General features: G+C 41.3%; 1 protein-coding gene across 1 annotated transcript in view; it reads left to right on the top strand.

Moving 5' to 3' along the window:
* Ubxn4 (UBX domain protein 4) overlaps nt 1-19,791 on the top strand; it is a 33,991-nt gene extending 14,200 nt beyond the window's left edge. Inside the window, exons 5-13 of the mRNA XM_040737379.1 lie at nt 1,872-2,046; nt 2,253-2,346; nt 3,326-3,380; nt 5,008-5,172; nt 7,518-7,642; nt 10,385-10,487; nt 14,365-14,496; nt 16,885-17,087; nt 19,186-19,791. Of these exons, the coding sequence (XP_040593313.1) occupies nt 1,872-2,046; nt 2,253-2,346; nt 3,326-3,380; nt 5,008-5,172; nt 7,518-7,642; nt 10,385-10,487; nt 14,365-14,496; nt 16,885-17,087; nt 19,186-19,324 (1,191 nt within the window). The 3' untranslated portion in view covers nt 19,325-19,791. The remainder of the gene's footprint in view (nt 1-1,871; nt 2,047-2,252; nt 2,347-3,325; nt 3,381-5,007; nt 5,173-7,517; nt 7,643-10,384; nt 10,488-14,364; nt 14,497-16,884; nt 17,088-19,185) is intronic.
* The last annotated feature ends 387 nt before the right edge of the window (nt 19,792-20,178 follow it).

Below are 20,178 nucleotides of genomic sequence, written 5' to 3'. Positions count from 1 at the left end.
CTTTTTTATTTATTTCGGTTTTTCGTGACAGGATTTCTCTGTGTTGCCCTAGCTGTCCTAGTACTCACTTTGTAGACTGGGCTGATGTCAAACTCAGAGATCCATCCGCCTCTGCCTCCTGAGTGCTGGAATCAAAGGTGTGTGCCACCATGCCTGGTGATTTTCCAGTTTTAAAGAAGACATTTTATTTAGTTTGTGTGTATGTATGACTGATTGTATGTATGTGTACCACATGCATTCAGGTACTGAGGTGCTCAGAGGGCATTGGATCCCTTAGAACTAGGTTATAGATGGTTGTGACCATCTGATGTGAGTGGCCCAAATGCTCTACCAGAGCAGCAAGCACTGTTAACTTATAAGCCATCTCACCAACCCCAGTGATTTTCCAGGGTTTTGTTTGTTTGGTTGGTTGTTTGTTTTTTGTTTTTGTTTTTCGAGACAGGGTTTCTCTGTTATTGTTTTGGAGGCTGTCCTGGAACTCACTCTGTAGACCAGGCTGGCCTGGAACTCACAGAGATCCGCCTGCCTCTGCCTCCCAAGTGCTGGGATTAAAGGCGTGCGCCACCAACGCCCGGCCCAGTTTTTTTTTTTAATGAATCTTTATTTTTCTGTATTTCATTGACTTCTACAGTAACCTCCCCCTTTCCATTAAATATTAGTAATTTATGTCATCTTTCTCTTTCTGTTACATTAGTTGGCTGCGGTTTTGTCAATCTTTTTGGTTTGGTTTTCAAGACAGGGTTTCTTTGTGTGGCTGTCTTAACTTTGTAGATCAGGCTGATATCAAACCCCTGTTGCCACTGCCGTCCGAGTACTGGGATTAAAGGCGTGCACCACCATGCCCAGCCATTAATTTCAACCTTATTATTTCTTGCTATCTAGTGTTTCAAGATTTGGTTTGTTCGTATTTTCCTGGAACTTTGAGGTGCAAGGCTATTTTTTAATTTAATAATTTATTGAGTGTAGAAGGCAACCACAGCACTAAGATTGGTAAAAGTAAAGACCTGCCTTTGTGTTTTCAAGGCTTTTGAGCATTAGTCACCCTTCTAGAGGGATGCCTATGTGAGTATCAAGTGCACTCCTAGAACCTTAATTCTCAGACTACAACAGTGAGGAAGAGAAGAGTGACTCCAGAATTCAGTTCACAGCAGTCTGTTTGGACTTCCTTTCTCTCAGGGGCTGTGGCAGGCCAAACTGATGCTTCCCAACCTGTGTATGTTCTCTGACGTCAAGCCTCTGGGTAGCTCAATTTTTAACAATAGGTATTGTCTGAAGATAACACAGAACTGCCCTCTGAATCCTATAGCTTGACAAAGCAGTATTACCCCAGCCAGCCATCTATCTGAGGAAATAGATAGAGGGCCAACACCTGCAGTGATTTGGGGCCCTTGAGAAAAGTGAGCTTGTCCTGAGGACGATATGCTTCTCTTCATCTGCCTTGTCTTTGGAAGTGTCTTGAGTCCCCTCGCCTGGCCAGAAGGTCACTCTGCTTTAAAACCTTTTATGGGCTGGAGAAATAGGTCATCCCCCAGTACTGAAGAAGGAAAATTGTGCTCTGGTCAGCTTGTAATTGAATTCCATAATGTGATTTTGTTTTGAGGAAAGGTCTCTGTATAGCCTTAGTTGTCCTGGAACTTGCTATGTAGATCAGGCTGGCTTTGAATCTACAGAGATCCACTTGTCTCTGCCTGGGATTGAAGACTGGTAGGCTCCCATGCTCAATCCATAGTATGGTTTTTTGTTTAGCCTAGCACTTACGCTTTCAATTTATCTTACTGAGGGTTTAGTATTTCTACTCAGGTGTGTGTGTTTGTGTTGATAATTCATCTACAATTAAATGGCTATAGAGTTATAATTTCTTTTCTCCCAAGATGCACTCATCTAAAGGTGAGACATCAGTGACAAATGACAACCAGTCAGAAAGTTCAGTATCTACCCCATCTGCCTCACTTGAACCTAATGACGTGTGTGAAAATACTGAGTCCAGGAATACAGAGCTTTGTGAGACACCTGCTGCTTCTGACACAAAGTCGGATACTGCAACAGGTACAGGAAGACTATTCCTTCACTTCATATTTAAGGATGTGCATTAGTCTCACTGTAGCATCCCTGACAGATAATGTCCAGCCTTTCCATCAGCACAGTGGTGCATTTCTGTCATCCCAGTATTCAAGAGACAAAGTTAACAGGTGACTTACATCTTTTTCAGTTGCATTACATGCAGCTTTTGTTTTGCTTTTTTAATAATTAAGGAGGAGAATGCTCAAGTCATGACAACCCCTCCCAGGAGCCTCATGGATGTTCAAACCAGAGACCAGCAGAGGATCTCACTGTTAGAGTGGAAAGGTTTGTTTTTCATTGTGTAGATAGCATCTTGTTTTGAAAAATTACAGTTTCCGGGGGCTGGAAAGATGGCTCAGCAGTTAAGAGCACTGACTGGTCTTCCAGAGGACCAAGGTTCAGTTCCCAGCATCCACATGGCAGCTCCCAACTGTCTGTAACTCCCAAGATCTGACATCGTCACACAGACTTGCATGCAGGCAAAACACCAATATATATAAAATAATAAATTATTTTTTAAAAAGATTACAGTTTCCAGCCAGGCATTGGTGGTACATGCCTTTGGTCCCAGAACTTGGAAGGCAGACACAGGTAGATCTCTGTGAGTTCGAGGCTAGCCTGGTCTACAGAATGAGTTCCAGAACAGTTAGGGCTACACAGAGAAGCTCTGTCTGGCTCAGTGCTAGAATACTTAGCAAACATGAGGTCCTACAAAACAGTAATAATGATGGCAATAAAGTAAATAAAATTACTTCAAAATAATTAGTGTCTTGGACACTTGCAGCTGTAAATACAGGCAGTTGTGAGCTTCAAGAAGTAAGCTATGGAAATCAAACTTTGTGGTCCAATGCAAGAACAATATAAACTTTTAACTGCTAGAATTTATATATTTTTTAATCACTATCAATCAGATAAATCATTAAAAAGTGAGAACTCTAATAGTAAATATAGGATAAAACAGCTAGGGTTGGAAAGGGGCTTCTGATAGACTCCTGTGGGTTCCTGGATTTCTGTAGAGATGAGATGGGCAGATAAACTATTATACTTTCAGGAGGTTATGTTTTGGTTTCTATATTCCCCTTTGTTTTAGCTAAATGAAACTTTTTTGAGACAGTCTGGTATGTAGCCCCTAGTAAACCTGTTTCCTAAATGCTGATCTTAAAGGTGTGTAGGTGTGTGCCACCATGCCTGCTGCCCCCCAATGAAATTCTTAGTTGTGTTTTGAATGATAGATTCTATCTTGGTGTTTTGTTTTTTTAAACAGACTAACAAAGAAACTTGAAGAAAGGAGAGAAGAGAAACGGAAGGAAGAAGAACAGGTAAAGCTCACTCTGTTGCTTGAAGGAATTTTTGATTTGTTGTCCAATTTAGCAGACCTTGGGTGATATCCTTAGAGCTCAGTGTTGTATGTGGTAAAGGAAAGTGTCTGTTCTCTGCACTTAGGTTATACTGTATACATTTTAGGGTCTTGGTTATTGTTTATCTGTTTGTCATGATTGGTATGCAATCCATGCTGGCTCCTAAATCTTAGGGTTGCAATGACTTAACTATGCCCACCTGTTTATTTTCTTTTTATAAATTTCCAGGAATAATTGAATAATCTTTTCCCCCCTCTGTGCATTGATCTTTTCATACTAAGTATCTAAAGAAAATTGATCTAAAATTGCTAGATTTGAGGAAAATCATATTTATAGACATCTTCCTGAATTTATCTAATGCTACATTCTAGTGTACTCATCATCTTTCTCACAATAATTGTGCCTCATTTAGTATAGAGTGCAGCCTTCCCACCAGCCTGGTTCCAGAGCCACATCAGTCCCAAATGAGCACCTAGGAGGCTATATTAATTATGAAGCTGTTGGCCGTTTGCTTGGTTTCTTACTGGCTATCTCTGACTTAAGTATTTACCTCATAATTGTTAATCTAAGTATTTCTCTTACTGGAGAAAGGAGTCCGGACCTCTTGTTCCTGTAGCGGCTAGATCATGACTCCCTGTGTTTCTCTTTCCCAGAATTCTCCTCGACTCCTAGTCCCACCTATCTTGTTTCCCTATTGATCAACAGTGCTTTATTCAACAACCAATAAGAGACAGATTTGAGAATGACATCTCCCATCTTCCAAGCCAAATAATTCATTGCCATGTTGTCCTTGGAGAGTAACACATTTGCTGTAGAAACTATAGACTTCTAATTCTGCTTGGATACAGATTACACTGAGGACATTGTGCTCTAACAGAACCATTTAAAAAAGTTTATAAGTTGATAGGCATTTGATCATTAATCATGATGTCAAAAATTTTTTCTTAATATTTTATGTGTATCTGTTTTGCCTATATGCATATCTGTTACCACTTGCATGCCTAGTGCCTATGGAGACCAGAAGAGGACACCAGGTCCTCTGGAACTGAAGTTACAGACAGTTGTGAGCAGTCATATAGATACTGGGAATCATATCTAAGCCCTCAGGAAGAACAGCCAGTGTGCTCAATAACTGAGTCATCTCTTCAGCTCCACTCTTTTTTAATTTATTTTACTTATTGGTTTTTCAAGACGGAGTTTCTCTGTGTAGTCCTGGCTGTCCTGGAATTCACTCTGTAGTTCTGCCTGCCTCTGCTTCTGAGTGCTGGCATTAAAAGTGTGCAACACCACCCAGCTTCTTCAGCTCCTTTTAAAAACATTGCTTTTAATTTTGTATGTGTGTATGTGTGTGTGAGTCCATGCGCACTAGCATACATGCAGAGATCAGTGGACAACTTGCAGCAATCCATTTTCTCTTTCCATTATGTGAGTTCATAGTGTAAGCTTTGGGGCAGGCACTTTCACTCACTGAACCATCTCATCTGTGCTTTTAACTGCACTCTATAGTCAGCTTTCCTTACATCAAAATATTCTCTGGGACAGGAGACTGGATTATGGTTTTGGTTCATGAAACTTTTCTTTGATTCAGAGAGAAATTAAGAAGGAAATTGAAAGGAGAAAAACTGGAAAGGAAATGTTGGATTATAAAAGAAAACAAGAAGAGGAATTAACAAAAAGAATGTTAGAAGAAAGAAGCAGAGAAAAGGCAGAAGACAGAGCAGCCCGGGAGCGCATCAAGCAGCAGATAGCATTGGTGAGCTTTGCTGTGGGCCCCACTCATTCATGTTGAGACAGCTCTTTTCTGTGTAGCCAACAGAATCCCTGAACGTCTCATAGCTGAACCTGCTAAGTGCTGCTGGGAGTATAAAAGTGAGCCACTGGCGTTTAAATTTATTTTAAATGCTTGATTCTCTGACATTTGTGAGATGGTTTCTTCATGTGGGATAGCTTTTCAGTCATTACCAAACAGTGCACACAGTAGCACATTTTAGTAACTAAAAGAATATAAATCTGGGCTTCCTTTTTTAAAGGAATTATGTATTGAATTGCAATAGTTAAGAAAATATTAATAGAGCTGGAGAGATGGCTCAGCGGTTAAGAGCACTGACTGTTCTTCCAAAGGTCCTGAGTTCAATTACCGGCAACCACATGGTGGCTCACAACCACCTTGAATGAGCTCTGATGCCCTCTGCTGGCATGCAGGCAGAAGATTATATACATAATAAATAAATAAAATATTTAAAAAAAGAAAATATTAATAGATAATTATTTTAATTTTTAATATTCTCCCCCCCCAACCTGGCTACTCCTCAAAAAAATGTTTTTAAAAGTTTTTTCTTTTTTTTTTTAAAGGTTTATTTGTTATGTATACAGTGTTCTGTCTGCCTGTATCCCTGCAGGCCAGAAGAGGGCACCAGATCTCATTACAGATGGTTGTGAGCCACCATGTGGTTGCTGGGAATTGAACTCAGGACCTCTGGAAAAGCAGGCAGTCTGAGCCATCTCTCCAGCCCCCTAAAATTTTTTCTTAAGATTTATTTATTTCATATGTATGAGTGTTTTGCCTGCATGAATGTATGTGTACCAATTGTGTGCCTGCTGCCCTCAGAGACCAGAAGAGGGTGTTAGATCCTCTGGGATGGTTGTTAAGTCACCATTTGGTGCTGGGAATTGAATCTATACAAGAATCCTATATAAAAATGACAAGTGCTCTAAACCACTGAGCCAGCTCTACCCCTGACCACCCCATCAAACGTACGTGTGTGTGTGTGTGTGTGTGTATGAATACATGCATGCGTGCGATTGCGTGTTGAATGAGTATATGTGATGACATATTTGGGTGTCAGAGGACCACTTTGTGGAGTCAGTTCCTTCAACCTTTATAAGGATTCTGAAGCTCAAACTAAGGTCACCAGGCTCATACAAAAGTTGTTTTTACCCTTGGATCCATCTCGCTAGTCCAAGATAGGAGTTTTTGTTTTGTTTTGGTGGTTTTGTTGTTTGTTTCTGATGTATTTGTGTATTATATGTAAGTGTGTCTATCTGCATATGGACATATGCATAAGAGTGTAGATATTCTCAGGAAGCAGACATGTCAAATCTCCTGGAATTGGAGTTGCAGATGGTTGTGAGCATCCCTGCATCTGTATTAGGAGGTGAACTCAGGTCCTCTGGAAGAGCAGCAAGTGCTCTTAACCACTGAGCTTTCTGTCTGGCTACCCAAAACCATTTTAAAGTTGTTTTCTCCATGTTACTTTGTTTTTTGACACAGAGTCTCACAATATAGCCCTGGCTGCACTGGAGCATGATATGTAGACCAGGCTTGACCTCAAACTCAAAAGATCTGCCAAGTGCTGGAGTTAAAGGCATGTGCCACCCCACCCCATCTGTTATTAAGAATTTTCTAAGAAAGCACAGCTTTAAAAGATTGTCTCTCTGGACATGGTGATGTAGGCATGCAGATATAGCTCTGTGAATTCATGGCTAGCCTGGTCTACAAGCCCTGTCTGAAGAAAAAGAAATCCCAAGAAAACAAAGAATTTGTTGCTTTGTACAAAGTCTTTATAAAAGCATTATTTAAAGAGAGATATGTGTGTGAATGTTTTGCATGTGTGTATACCACATACTTGCAGTGCTCACAGAGGCCAGAGGAGGCTGTTGGGTCCCCTGGGACTGGAGTTACAGAGGTTTGTTAGCTGCCTTGTGGATGCTGGGAACCTGTGTCCTCTGAAAGAATAGTCAGTGCACTGAACCACTGAGCCATAAAAAACCTATCAGTTGCTTTTTAGATTCAGCTATTGTATACATATATGAACATTGTTTATTCATGTGGTCATTCAACAAATACTCGTTAAACATCAACTTTGTGCTAGACTTTGTTCCTAGCTATGGAGCCAGTTCACCTTTTTTATAATAACAAGTCAGATTCTTGACATAGCCTAAATGAAGAAAACAAAAACAAGTCAAAAACCTCAAATCCTAAATGTGTAAAGTGTGCATGTGAACTTAAGGGAATTCATGTATCTGTGCTTATTCTTTGTGTTAAGAAGTGTGTAGATTCTGACAGAAGTCATGTGTCTAATGGTTTTTACTTCAAAGGATCGTGCAGAGAGAGCTGCTCGTTTTGCAAAGACAAAGGAAGTAGAGGCTGCTAAAGCTGCTGCCTTGCTGGCCAGACAGGCAGAAGCAGAAGTCAGAAGGGAGTCTTCTGCTCAAGACAGAAGGTACTTCTTACTTTATGAAAGTCACCTTGAAATAGCCAGGCATCTAGGGCTGCTTAGTGTTTATTTATTTTTATTATTTATTTTGAACAGAATCTCCCTATATTGCCCTTGCTAACCTGAAGTTTCTTATATAGGCCAGGCTGGCCTTGCACTCTCCTGCCTCCTCCAACTACTGGGTTTAAAGGCATGAGCCACCAAACCCAGCTCCTGCTTAGGATTTATGTGCTTTTTGATACTGGAACAATTGCTAACTTTCATAATCAAATAGTATGACTGGGTATGGTGGTACACACCTTTAATCCCAGCACTTGGGAGGCAAAGGAAGACTGATCTCTGAATTTGAAGTTGTCTGGTCTACACAGTGAGTCCCAGGCCTGCCAGGACTACATGGTAAGATCCTGTCCCAAAATGGAGAGGTGGCTCATCACTTGAGTGCTCACCGTGTATCTTATGTTTTTGTTGGAGCCTAGTCTTTAACGGCTGAGCCATCTCTCCAGCCCTCACTGTGCATCTTAAGGACAAGATTTTAGATCCCAGCACCCATGTAACAGCCCAGAATCCACGAACGGAGCAGACAGGATGGCTAGCCTTGCTGACTTCCAGGCTAGCTGAGACAGTATAGACCCCAAGTTCAAAGGAATAGGTGGAGAGTAACAGACATCCTGTACCTTTTGGCCTCTGCCAAGGTATATGAGCATACATGTTTGCATATACTCTCCACAGACACATGCAAATTAAGTCTATCCCTCTTTCTTTTATTTATTTATTTATTTATTTAGCCTAAAAAGGAACTTCCATCGACTCTAGAAAGATGCTGTTGGTTGGATGCCTTGAAGCTACAGTTAAGGCAGCTCACAACCCTGGCAGCTGAGACCAAACTCAGGTCCTCTGCAAGAGCAATGAGTTCTCTCAACTACTGAGCCATCTCTCCATTTCTGACTTTTCTCTTATTGCTTTGGAGCCTGTCCTAGAACTGGCTCTGTAGACCAGGCTGGTCTCAAACTCACAGAGATCCCTCTGCCTACCAAGTGCTGGGAATAAAGGCATGCACCACCAACGCCTGGCCCATTCCTGACTGTTACAAAATTCTTTTGGTTTTTTGAGACAGGATTTCTCTGTATTGTTTTGGAGGCTGTCTTGGAACTCGTTCTGTAGACCAGGCTGGCCGACTTTTACAAAATTCTTAATTCTGAAATTTATAAGGAATTGGAGAAAACACTTCAAAGTATATATTTAGTGAAGAATTTATACCTGAGCTATAAAAATCATGTGTATAATTCAACAATGAAAAGATTGTTGGGGAAAGGATTGGGATAGTTATTTCTCTCTTTTTTTTTTTTTTTTTTTTTTTTTTTTGGTTTTTCGAGACAGGGTTTCTCTGTGGCTTTGGAGGCTGTCCTGGAACTCGCTCGGTAGACCAGGCTGGTCTCGAACTCACAGTGATCCGCCTGCCTCTGCCTCCCAAGTGCTGGGATTAAAGGCATGCGCCACTAACGCCTGGCGAGATAGTTATTTCTCTAAAGAAGATATAGAAACGGTCCATAAGCAAACAAGATGTTAGGCATATGCCTATAATCCTAACCCTTGGGAATCTCAACCAAGAGCACAGCAAGTAGCCGGGCAGTGGTGGCGCACGCCTTTAATCCCAGCACTCGGGAGGCAGAGGCAGGCGGATCACTGTGAGTTCCAGGACAGCCTCCAAAACAATACAGAGAAACCCTGTCTCAAAAAACAAAACAAAACAAAAAAGAATAATGAGCTAATAGAACATTGGATGAATTTTGAAAACAATACTGTATGAAAGATCACATATAATATGATTCTTTTAGATGAAAGGTCCCAACTAGGCAAATCAGTTCATGGTTGCTAGGTCCTGGGAGAGGAATGGGAGTGATTGCTAATAGGCTCGGGTTATTTTGAGATATGATGAAATATCCTACTGTTAGTGTGATAGCTACATGGTTCTGTTTTTTTTTTTTTTTTATTTAAATTTAGGGGCTGGAGAGATAGCTCAGCAGTTAAGAGCACTGACTAGTCTTCTAGAGGTCCAGAGTTCAATTTCCAGCAGCCACATGGTGGTTCACAACCACTTGTAATGAGATCTGGTGCCCTCTTCAGACCTGCAGACATACATGCAGATGGACTACTGTATACTTAATAAATAAGTAGATCTTTAAAAGAAATTTTTTAACATTTATTTTGGGCCTGGGATGGAGTTGTGTGTGTACCAGTTGTCCATGTGAATGTAAAACAAGAGCTTTCAGGAATTAGTTCTCACCTTCCTCCACAGAGGTAGGCTCTTAGGGTTGAGCTGAAGTCATCTCACCAGGCTTGTTTTGTTTTTGAGACCAGATTTCATTGGGTATGTAACCCAGGCTTGCCTCTAACTTGGTATCCTCCTGTTTTAGCCTCTTGAGTGGTAGGATTACAGGTTGACAGGCTTGCATGGCAAGTACTTTGCCTGCTGAGCCATCTTGCCTGTCTGAAAATGTACATTTGTTTTCAACTGAATTTAAAGAGCAAAGGGAAGGAAGAAAGGATGGCAGCAGCTGCCATGGTACATGTGTGGAGGTCAGATGACGCACAGGTGAGTCAGTTCTCTCCGTCCACTGTGAGGACCAAAGTCATATCATCCAGCTGAGGAGCAGGTGTCCTACCTCACCAGCCCTTTGGTGGTTAATGTGTTGGAGAATGTGTAGGTGAAGATGCTGACTCCAGCTTGACTTGTTTCTTTTTTCATAGCACCGTTGCAAGAATTCAGTTCCGGCTGCCTGATGGTTCTTCCTTTACAAATCAGTTTCCTTCAGATGCTCTGTTAGAAGAAGCAAGGCAGTTTGCTGCACAGGTGAGTTCATAAAGACATGTGTGGGTATCAGAATCTTTCAGGAGAAGCTCCAAAGCAGAACTTGAGTGACAGGAGATAGCCTGAGACAGAGGGGGTTCTGGCTTGTATTACACATGATGATAGTACACAGTTAGCTCAAAAAGTTCTAAGAGGCAGGAAAAGCTAGTGGCCTCTTAGACATCTGATCTGAGGAGTTGTCTGTCCTAGAAAGGCAGTGGTTTCTCTTTATTTTCTGATAGTTAATTAAACCTTAGCCATTTTTCTGTTGGCCAATACAAAAGATCAGGAATTTACTTCAAAAGTGTGGAAATATTCAAAATCTAAGTGGCACATGAAATTTGATAGCATAGGAAGTAAGATAGGGATGTCCAGTACTTGTTATTCTTTTAGTCCTGACTCAAACGGACTCTGGTTAAGTCATCTTTTAGGATCTAAGCTCTTTGTACATACCAGTATTTTTCTCACAACTTCAGGGTTAAAATTAGGAAGTTGGCGGTGGTGGCGCATGCCTTTAATCCCAGCATTCGGGAGGCAGAGGCAGGCGGATCTCTGTGAGTTCGAGGCCGGGCTGGACCGACAGCCTCCAAAACAATACAGAGAAACCCTGTCTCGTACAAACAAAAAAAATTAGGAAGTTGGGCTTCATTTTCATGAGTGAAACTAGTTTCCTTGGGTTGGAGTTTTCCTTCGGATACCTTCTCTAAGGCTGGCTTTGTAGATAAGTATTGTTTAAATTTGTGTTTTTCTTGGAATATCTTGTTGATAGGCCATGCTTAGTTGTCACCCATGGGAGGTCTGCCCCTTCTTGAACAGAGGTGGAAGAGGGCTGGATTGGGGGTGAGGGGCAGAAGGGAGGAGGGAAGGAAGCTGTGGTCATGATGTAAAGTAAATGAAAAAGTTTAGTATGAACCCAGTGGGTGAGTATTTTACGGTATGTAGCCCTATTATTAAAATATAATAATAATTTAAAAATTGGGATATTGGATTCAAACCTTTTCACCAAACGACTCAAAATAGTCTCTCCACCATGTGTATATGTCTGTGTAAAGGTGTCACATCCCCTGAAACTGGAAAGGCGGTTGTGAGCTGCCATGTGGGTGCTGGGAATTGTACCTATGTCTTCTAGAAGAACAGCCAGTGCTCTTAACCACTGAGCTATCTCTCCAGCCCGCCATGACTGAATTTTGTATTTATGTTTGTTAAAGAACAGTGAAGGATCTATGGTTTTATCCCCCTCACCCCCCTTTTTGGGTTTTTTTCTTTTTCTTCTTTTTTTTTTTTTTTTTTGAGCCGGGTTTCTATGCATAGCCCTGGGTGTCCTGGAACTCAGTATGTAAACCAGACTGGACTTGAACTCACAGAGATCTGCCTGCCTCTGCTTCCCAAGTGCTAGGAACAAAGAGGTATGCCACCACACCTGGCTAAACAAAATTTTTTTAATCTGGGCTTGATAACAGGGGCAGGAGGATCCCTGTGAGCTCAAGACCAACTTGGTCTATGTAACAAGTTCCAGGCCATCCTGTTCGGATGATAACTCTGTTGCACTCTAAATTCCTGAATCTGAGATTATATGTATGGTGTGGGTCAATGACCATTTATGTCTCAGGATGAAGAAGCTCACTTAAAAATATATTAATTTTTATTTTATGTGCATTGATGTTTTGCCTGCATGTGTGTGGGTGAGGGTGTTGGATGCTCTGGAACTGGAATTACAGATAGTTGGGAGCTGCCATGTGTGTGTTGGGAATTGAACCTGGGTCCTCAGGAAGAGCAGCCAGCACTCTTATCTGCTGAGCCATCTCTTCAGCCCGAGGTAGCTCTCTTAAAGTTACATACAGGAATTCTGTAGTGAAGCTAAGGTTTTAGTGGATACTACTGCAGTAAAACAAGTATGACATAAAACAAACCACTCACACGAACGTTGCTCCCCCAGTGCACATAAAATTAGGTTTATATTCTGCTGTAGCTAAATCTGTACTAGTATTAGATCTAAAACCTAACAGAAAAGGATGGAGATGTCAGTGATTAGAAGCACTAGGTGCTCTTATTACAAAGGACCTGGGTTTGACTCCCAATGCCTACATGCAGCTTGCAACCATCAGGAACTCCAGTTCCAGGTGATCCAACACTCTCTTTTGGCCTCTGTGAGCACCAAGCACAGCACCCATGACACATAGAATAAAACTAGGTTAAAAACAAAAGATGTTTAAAAAAATACCAAATGTAAGTGGGGCATAGTGGTGCATGCTTTTAATACTAACACTTGGCAGAAAGAAGCAGGCAGATCATTTTAGTTCAAGGCCAGCCTGTTCTACATTGTAAGTTCCAGGACAGTCAGGACTAGAGGGACCCTGTCTCAAAACAACAACAAAAACACAAATGTGACAGAGATATGGGTACCTGAAAGTAGCAGATGGTCTGGCTTTATTCTCAGTGGTCAAAACACAGAATCAGCTGAGATGTCAGTCAAGATATGAGAAGACAAAGAAAACATGACATATACTCAGAAGTTTCTTTTTCTTTTTTCTTTCTTTTTTTTTGGGGGGGGGTCAAGACAGGATTTCTCTGTGTAGTTTTGGAGCCTGTCCTGGAACTAGCTCTTATAGACCATGCAGGCCTCAAACTCCAAGTGCTGGGACTAACGGTGTGCACCTCCACCACCCAGCTTATACTCAGTAGTTTTATTCAACAGAAAAAAAAAGAACAAAATAATATCATTTATGCAAAAACTGATGGAACAGATATCATAGTAAAGCAAAATAAGCTAGACAATTATTACAGCCTTCTTTTATGTTGAACCTAGATTTCTGTTTACATTTGAGTGTATACATAAGTATATATACATAAAACATGCATGAAAGTAGAAGGGGTACTACAGAAAGATTAGCAGAACTTGGGAAAGGGAGTAAGAGAGAAAAGGATTAGTGGATATGAACATGGAAATGTTCTATAAAATACTGTGTCATAGTGAAAACTCATTTTGTACACTAATCTAAAAGCAAAAGAGCATGTGCTGTTTGACATAGAAGGTGAAATAGAAAAAAAATTATCAGTGACTAAAACCGTTTGTCGCTGTTTGATAACTTGAGTTTGATTCCTAGAACCCACTCTGAAAGGAAAGAAGCAACCCCTGAAAGTTGTCTTCCACACACATGCGCACCCACATTCACACACACCTACACTCTGTCATAAACTAAAACAGAAAAAACGGTGTCTGTCTGTAGAATTCTGAAATGGGTTTGCCTATGTATTGAGGGAAATAATGGTCACTGTGGTTTTTATTTTAATGTATGTATTTGGAGACATGAGCTTAATGTGTATGCCAAGAAATACAAGTGTGTGTTGGTGAGTCATTAGCCTAAGTTTTCCAAATGCAGCTGCTGCTAGACTTGTTAAAGACGCAGCTGCCACTCGGTTGCTTATTTTGCGGTACTGTGTGGGAGGTGGGGGAGGCGTGTGCACCACAACACATGTGTGGGGGAGGTCAGAGGACGACTTGAAAAGTCAGTTCTCTCCCTGGACACCTAACTCAGGTTGTCAGGCATGGCAGCAAGCACTTTCAACCAGCAGGCCCTCCAGCTGGTCCACAGAAGAGAACTCTTGTTCCCACACGGCCTCTATTTACCTGCAGCAATCTGAATAAAAAAAGACTGGTCATATTTGAGGTGTTAAAAGCCTTGCTAACCCATTTGGATTTGGTATGTCTCAACTACTTTTTAAAACATTTCTCTTGCTACATGATTTTTAAATTTATGTCTAATTCAACTTTGTAAATTAAGCAACTTTAACAGTCATTTAAGAGTCTCAAATGATACATATTGTTGGTACCTTTTAAAGTCACCTTTTTTAAGGCTTAAAATTGACTTCTCTGTTCCAGACTGTTGGCAACACCTATGGTAATTTTTCACTGGCAACCATGTTTCCCAGGAGGGAGTTCACCCGAGAAGACTATAAGAGGAAGCTGCTGGATCTGGAGCTCGCGCCCAGTGCCTCCGTGGTGCTGCTGCCAGTACGCACACAGTTGTGGGCTCTGTTCTTGGGTTTCTGTCTATTCTGTCCTTGGTCATTAGACTTGGCAGAAGAGAAAAGGCTGTGGGTAATTAAATACAGAGTAGCAAAAATTAGATCAATCTACAGTACATTTATTCTGTGTTTCAGAAATTTGCAGGCTAATGTTTTGTGAAGCTTTGATTTTCAGCTGTTTTGTATGCAAAAAAAATTAACAAGAAAACACTGAATTTTCTCTGAACTCTTAGCTTATGATTCTACTGTCTGCCACATTAAAAATATATGTATAACATAAAATAATTCTTCAAGTATGACTTTTTTTTTGAGACAGGGTCTTATTGTGTCCAAGAGCTCACTGTGTAAACTAGAATGGCCTTGAACTCAAAGAGGTCCTTCTTCTTCCCTCTGAGGGCCAGGACTAAAGCCGTGTGCCACCACACCTAATAAGTACAGCACTTTTATCTCTCCTGGAGAAAAGAGGCTCAGGAAGCTAAGACATTGCCAAGGTCCTACCTAAGGTATCAGCTGAGTCTTTATTTCCTGGTCAGTGTAGTTTTCCCTGCTCTAAACTAGAGCTGCCATCAACTTGAAACTGCAATCAGAATTTCATGGTGTTCACTAGAATTGAAATCTTAGTCTTTTACTTATTTATTGTTCTTTGTTTTTTTTAAAACCTTTCTTTAATTAGTGAGACTTTTATTGTCAAATTTGTTGATTTTATTGCCAAAGTTTACCTTTTTAAAAGTTTTTTTTAATTTCATATACATTGGTGTTTTACCTGCAGGTATATCTGTATGAGGGCATTGGAGCCCCTGGAAAAGAAGTTACACACAGTTGTGAACTGCTCTGTGGGTGCTGGGAATTGAACCCCAGTCCTCTGGAGGAGCAGCCAATGCTCTTAACCACTGAGCCATATCTCAAAGTTTAGGTTTTTTGTTTGTTTGGTTTTTTGTTTTTTTTTCGAGTCAGAGTTTCTCTGTATTGTTTTTGGAGGCTGTCCTGGAACTCGCTCTTGTAGACCAGGCTGGTCTCGATCTCACAGAGATCCTCCTGCCTCTGCCTCCCGAGTGCTGGGATTAAAGGCATGCACCACCAACGCCTGGCCAAAGTTTAGTTTTCTTAAAAACAGTTTGGTTCACAGCTAAATCGATGGCTTGGCGATTAACATAAGGTGCTGTTCTCCTAGATGACACAGATAAAGTTCCCTACACAGACAGCAGCTCACAGCTTTCCAGTTCCAAAGGATCTGATGTCCTCTTCTGATGTACCTGGGCACCAGGCACACACGTAGTACACATACATAATATAGGCAAAACATTAGTACACATAAAAGAAGACTGAAATTTTTTTAGTTGATTCAGCCAAGTTTGATGCCATATCCCCTTAGTTGTAGCACGTGGGAGGCAGAAACAGGTGGATGTCTCTGTGCGTTGAAGGCCAGCCTGTTTCACATAGGGACTTCCAGGCAGTGTGTTAGCACACATTGTGAGGTGGAGAGATGGCCCAGCAGTGAAGAGCACTTTCTGCTTTTGCAGAGAACCCAGCTTTGGTTCCTGGAGTCCACATGGTGGCTCACAGCGATCTGTAACTCCAGTTCCAGGGGATCTCATGCCCTCTTCTTACCTCTGTGGGCTCATGCACACATGGGATGTACATACATGCATTAAAGGCACACACATATGTCAAGGGAGTCAATGCAATGGAGAAACTAATATGTTTATTAACCGGATAAAACTTAAACACAAGCTGGGAAGATGAGAAGCGTGGCAGGCTTCCAAGAGAGAGGGCTTTGCTTTCCCTTTTTTCTTTTATATCCTTACCTGTCCCTTCCCCCAGTCCACGCCCAAAGGGGTGTGGGCAGTATTGTGGGCTCACCCCTACAAACATACACATAAAATTGTTTTTTTTTTTTAAAGTAAAAACAGCTGGGCAGTGGTGGTGCACGTCTTTAATCCCAGCACTCAGGAGGCAGAGGAAGGCGGACCTCAGTGAGCTCCAGGACAGCCATAACTATACAGAGAGACCCTGTCTTGAAAAACCAAAAAAAGAAAAAAGTAGAAACAGCCAGGTGTGGTGGCAGTGGCAGAGGCAGATCTTTGTGAGTTCAAGTCCAGTCTGGTCTACAGAGCAAGTGCCAGGACTGCCAGAGCTACATAGGGAGAGCCATCTTGAAAACTAGAAAGAAACAAAGACAGACAGACAGCTCAGTTTTCCCCAAGAGTCCATAGGCACTTGGAAAGCAGTAAAAGATGGCCGCTTTTACTTGGACTGAGACAAAGTAAGCAGACTCTCATTTCCAGATAGAAGAAGCCCCTGAAACCTAAGTGTGACTTGATTGTGCTGATAGTCTTTACTTGCTTATTTACTTCTCATTTTTTTTAATTTCTAGGCAGGACGGCCGACCACATCCATTGTTCATCCTTCCAGTGGAGACATTTGGACATTACTGGGGACAGTGCTATATCCATTCCTGGCCATATGGAAACTAATTAGCAATTTTTTATTTAGTAACCCTCCTCCTGCACAGACTTCAGCAAGAGCCATATCCACAGAACCTTCAAATCGTGCACCATCCAACAAGTCAGAGAAAAGGTATATGTTCTTGCTTCCTCTGTTGGTAAAATACCCAGGTCATGTCCAACAGCTCTCTTACTCCTCAGTACTAGGAAAGCAAACCCCCCCCATTCTCTGAACTCTCTTTATTTCATAATTACCGATACAAGTTTTCCTCCCTGGTATGTAATATCTTTCTTGCTAACCAATATGTTGCCCTGGCTGGCCTCGAACTTGTGCAGATAAGGCTGGCGTTACACTCACAGCCTAATCTGCTCCTCCTCCTTTCTCTGCTTCCCAAGTGCTAGGATTAAAGGTTTGTGCCATCACACCCAACTTGTTGCTAGCCATATTTTGCCTAGTACAATGCCACTGGTTACTTAAAGTCTTGCATAATTTCTTTACAGGGAACTGTGTATAGAGGAATTTAATCTGAATTTTCTTTTATCTGTTGACTGATTTCCTTGTCTGGGTCACTCAGAAGAAAATCACACTGAAAAAAAAAAACTAGATACTGCCTTGAATATGGTGCCTCTAAGCCATACTTGTTGGAGTACATAGTGATTTCTGGCACTTGAAAGCCTGGTGGGCAGACAGGTGGAGAGTGGGGATCATGAATTTGAGTCCTTTCTAGGCTACACGGTGAAACAGAGCCAAATGGGAAATGAAAAACAAGAAAAGGAAAAGAATAATGATGCCTTCAGACTTATTTTTAATTAGTTTTTTTTGGGGGGGGGTTAAGACAGGGTTTTTCTATGGCTTTGGAGATTGTTCTGGAACTAGCTCTTGTAGAACAGCCTGGTCTCAGACTCACAGAGATCCATCTACCTCTGCCTCCTGAGTGCTGGGATTAAAGGCATGCCTCACCACAGCCCGACTTGCTTTTAATTAAGTATAGGCCTTATTTGCATTGCAGATCAAAGATTTGGTTGTACTGACAGCACTGATAGCTCTAGCCCATACTCTGATGACATATTCTAAATATGTTAACAGGAAGTGTTATCCAGAAGGTGAGGGTATACCACCATCTGACGAATGATGCTTTTTCTTGTTAAACACACTCTCAGCATTTGTCTTGAAGGGGGTGAGGTGTTTTGTAACTCAGGCTGGCTTCTTAACTGTCTATGACTTTGAATTCCTGACCCTCTTGCCTCCATTTCCCAAGTACCGGGTTGTAGTTGTTCGGGTTGTAGTTGTTCGCCACTACACTCCCACTTAGGCCTATGTTAGACATTGTAGCAAATCCATCAGCCATTGCTCTGCTGTCTGGAGAGACCTAGTCTGATGTTTCTCTGACTGACAGGATGGTGATTTGTCTGAGTACTGTGATTAGCTGATATGGCCTTTATCTTGAGTGTTAGGCAACAAGATCAATAACACCCTTAGTCTTGCTGAAGAATGGGTGGAAATATTTAATCTGTAATTACTATAGTATGGGACAGGATGCAATGTGAACTGTTAAAACTTGAATTTGAGACATGGTAGAGTATATATGTGAAAGGATAAGGCTTTTTGTTCCACCATTTTTCCATTTTGTTGTTAATAAAATTCTTTAAACTTGTGGTGGTGGTGGTGGTGGTGGCAGCATATTCCTTTAATCCCCACACTTGGTGAGTTTAAGGCCAGCCTGGTCTACAGAGAGAGTTCTTGGGACAGCTAGGGCTACACAGAGAAACCCTGTCACACATTCTTTTAAACTTAGACTCTTTCCTTCTTATTTGTTCTTGGTTATAAGTCATTGGTAAAGGATGCAAATGACTGACAATTTCTATCAGTTAAAGTACAGCTGGAGCTTTGTATAGCTTCTAGGGTGACCTGTAAGTTATATCTTAGTATGTGTGTCAACTTGTATGAGGTTTTTAAATTTAGTTAGCAAATGATCATGTTCTGAGGTTTAGTAAGTCATCAGAAAAATGAACAATATGATTTGGTTGGTTTGACTTAGAGAACTGAGAAGATTAAATTATTAAAGACTAATAAGATTGATTATTGCAGAAGATGCAGATATCACCCATAGACTTCATTATTGAGCTAAAAATATAGTTGACTGTCCTATATCAGCAGAAATGTGAAGAAGCAGCTTTGTCTTGTTTGTATTTTATGTCACCTCCCCTGTTCTCCCTCTTTCTCATATCAGGGAACCAGTCCGAAAAAGAGTACTGGAAAAACGAGGGGAAGACTTTAAGAAAGAAGGGAAAATATACAGACTGAGGACTCAGGATGATGGTGAAGACGAGAACAACACTTGGAATGGAAACTCTACGCAGCAGATGTAGTATAGCGAGCACAGTGTGTACAGTCATCACTGTTTCCCTTAGGATTCCACTCCGCTAGACTTCTGCTGGAGAAGTGGGTCTGCTTATGTTATCAGAACATATATACAGTCTTTATTTCTGCTTAGAAGTTATGAGTTAAATTTGTTTAACCTGAAAGTCAAACATGAACAGCTGGATGCTGGGTCCTTATTTAGGGTAACCAGCTGCTCGCCCAGCCACCTACCAGTTCCTACTCAAACTTTACAGCTCTGTAGCCCAATGTTTCATTTAAACTACTTTTTGCTGCAAGACTTTTAAGCCACACAACGTAATTGGTATGTCATTGGGTAATATGACCCTAGAGCACTTCAACTAGCTGATCAGGTGATATCCGATGTTTAGCATTTCTCTTTGCACTCAGCAGCTGCAAACAAAATCTTGTAGTTTTTGATCTTACTTAAACCTTGAATAAAAAAGTTTTCCAAAAATGAGAATAATCTTATTTTTGCTGTGAGCATCTTTCTGTTGTACAGGGCTGTATCGAGGTCACTTTTGTCTGACTTTTCTCCTCCTAGTGCTGCCCTGAAGATGTCAGCAAAATAACTGGCTACCTTCCTGTAAAAAAAGAAAAATGTAGGTATTCTAGATCTTAACGGACACCAGGTCTCAAGTGTCCTAGGTCATTGAGGCATTTGTTTGTTTCATAGTCTGTTCTCACCGATGTGGAACAGATGAGAATGACTAGTCTGCAGCTTAGTTTGCACACTCACATTTGTACTAGTTCACAGTCAGCCATCACTTCTAGGACCCAAGTGTAGGATTAGGGTAGAGTGCAAAGACACCCCTTCCTGCACTGTGGTTACTCCTAAGAGTTT

The sequence above is a fragment of the Mesocricetus auratus genome, unplaced genomic scaffold, assembly GCF_017639785.1.
Source record: "Mesocricetus auratus isolate SY011 unplaced genomic scaffold, BCM_Maur_2.0 Super-Scaffold_100676, whole genome shotgun sequence".
Classification (NCBI taxonomy): Eukaryota; Metazoa; Chordata; class Mammalia; order Rodentia; family Cricetidae; genus Mesocricetus; species Mesocricetus auratus.
Note: the sequence above shows the minus strand (reverse complement) of the source record. Positions and strands in the feature narration are given on the sequence as shown.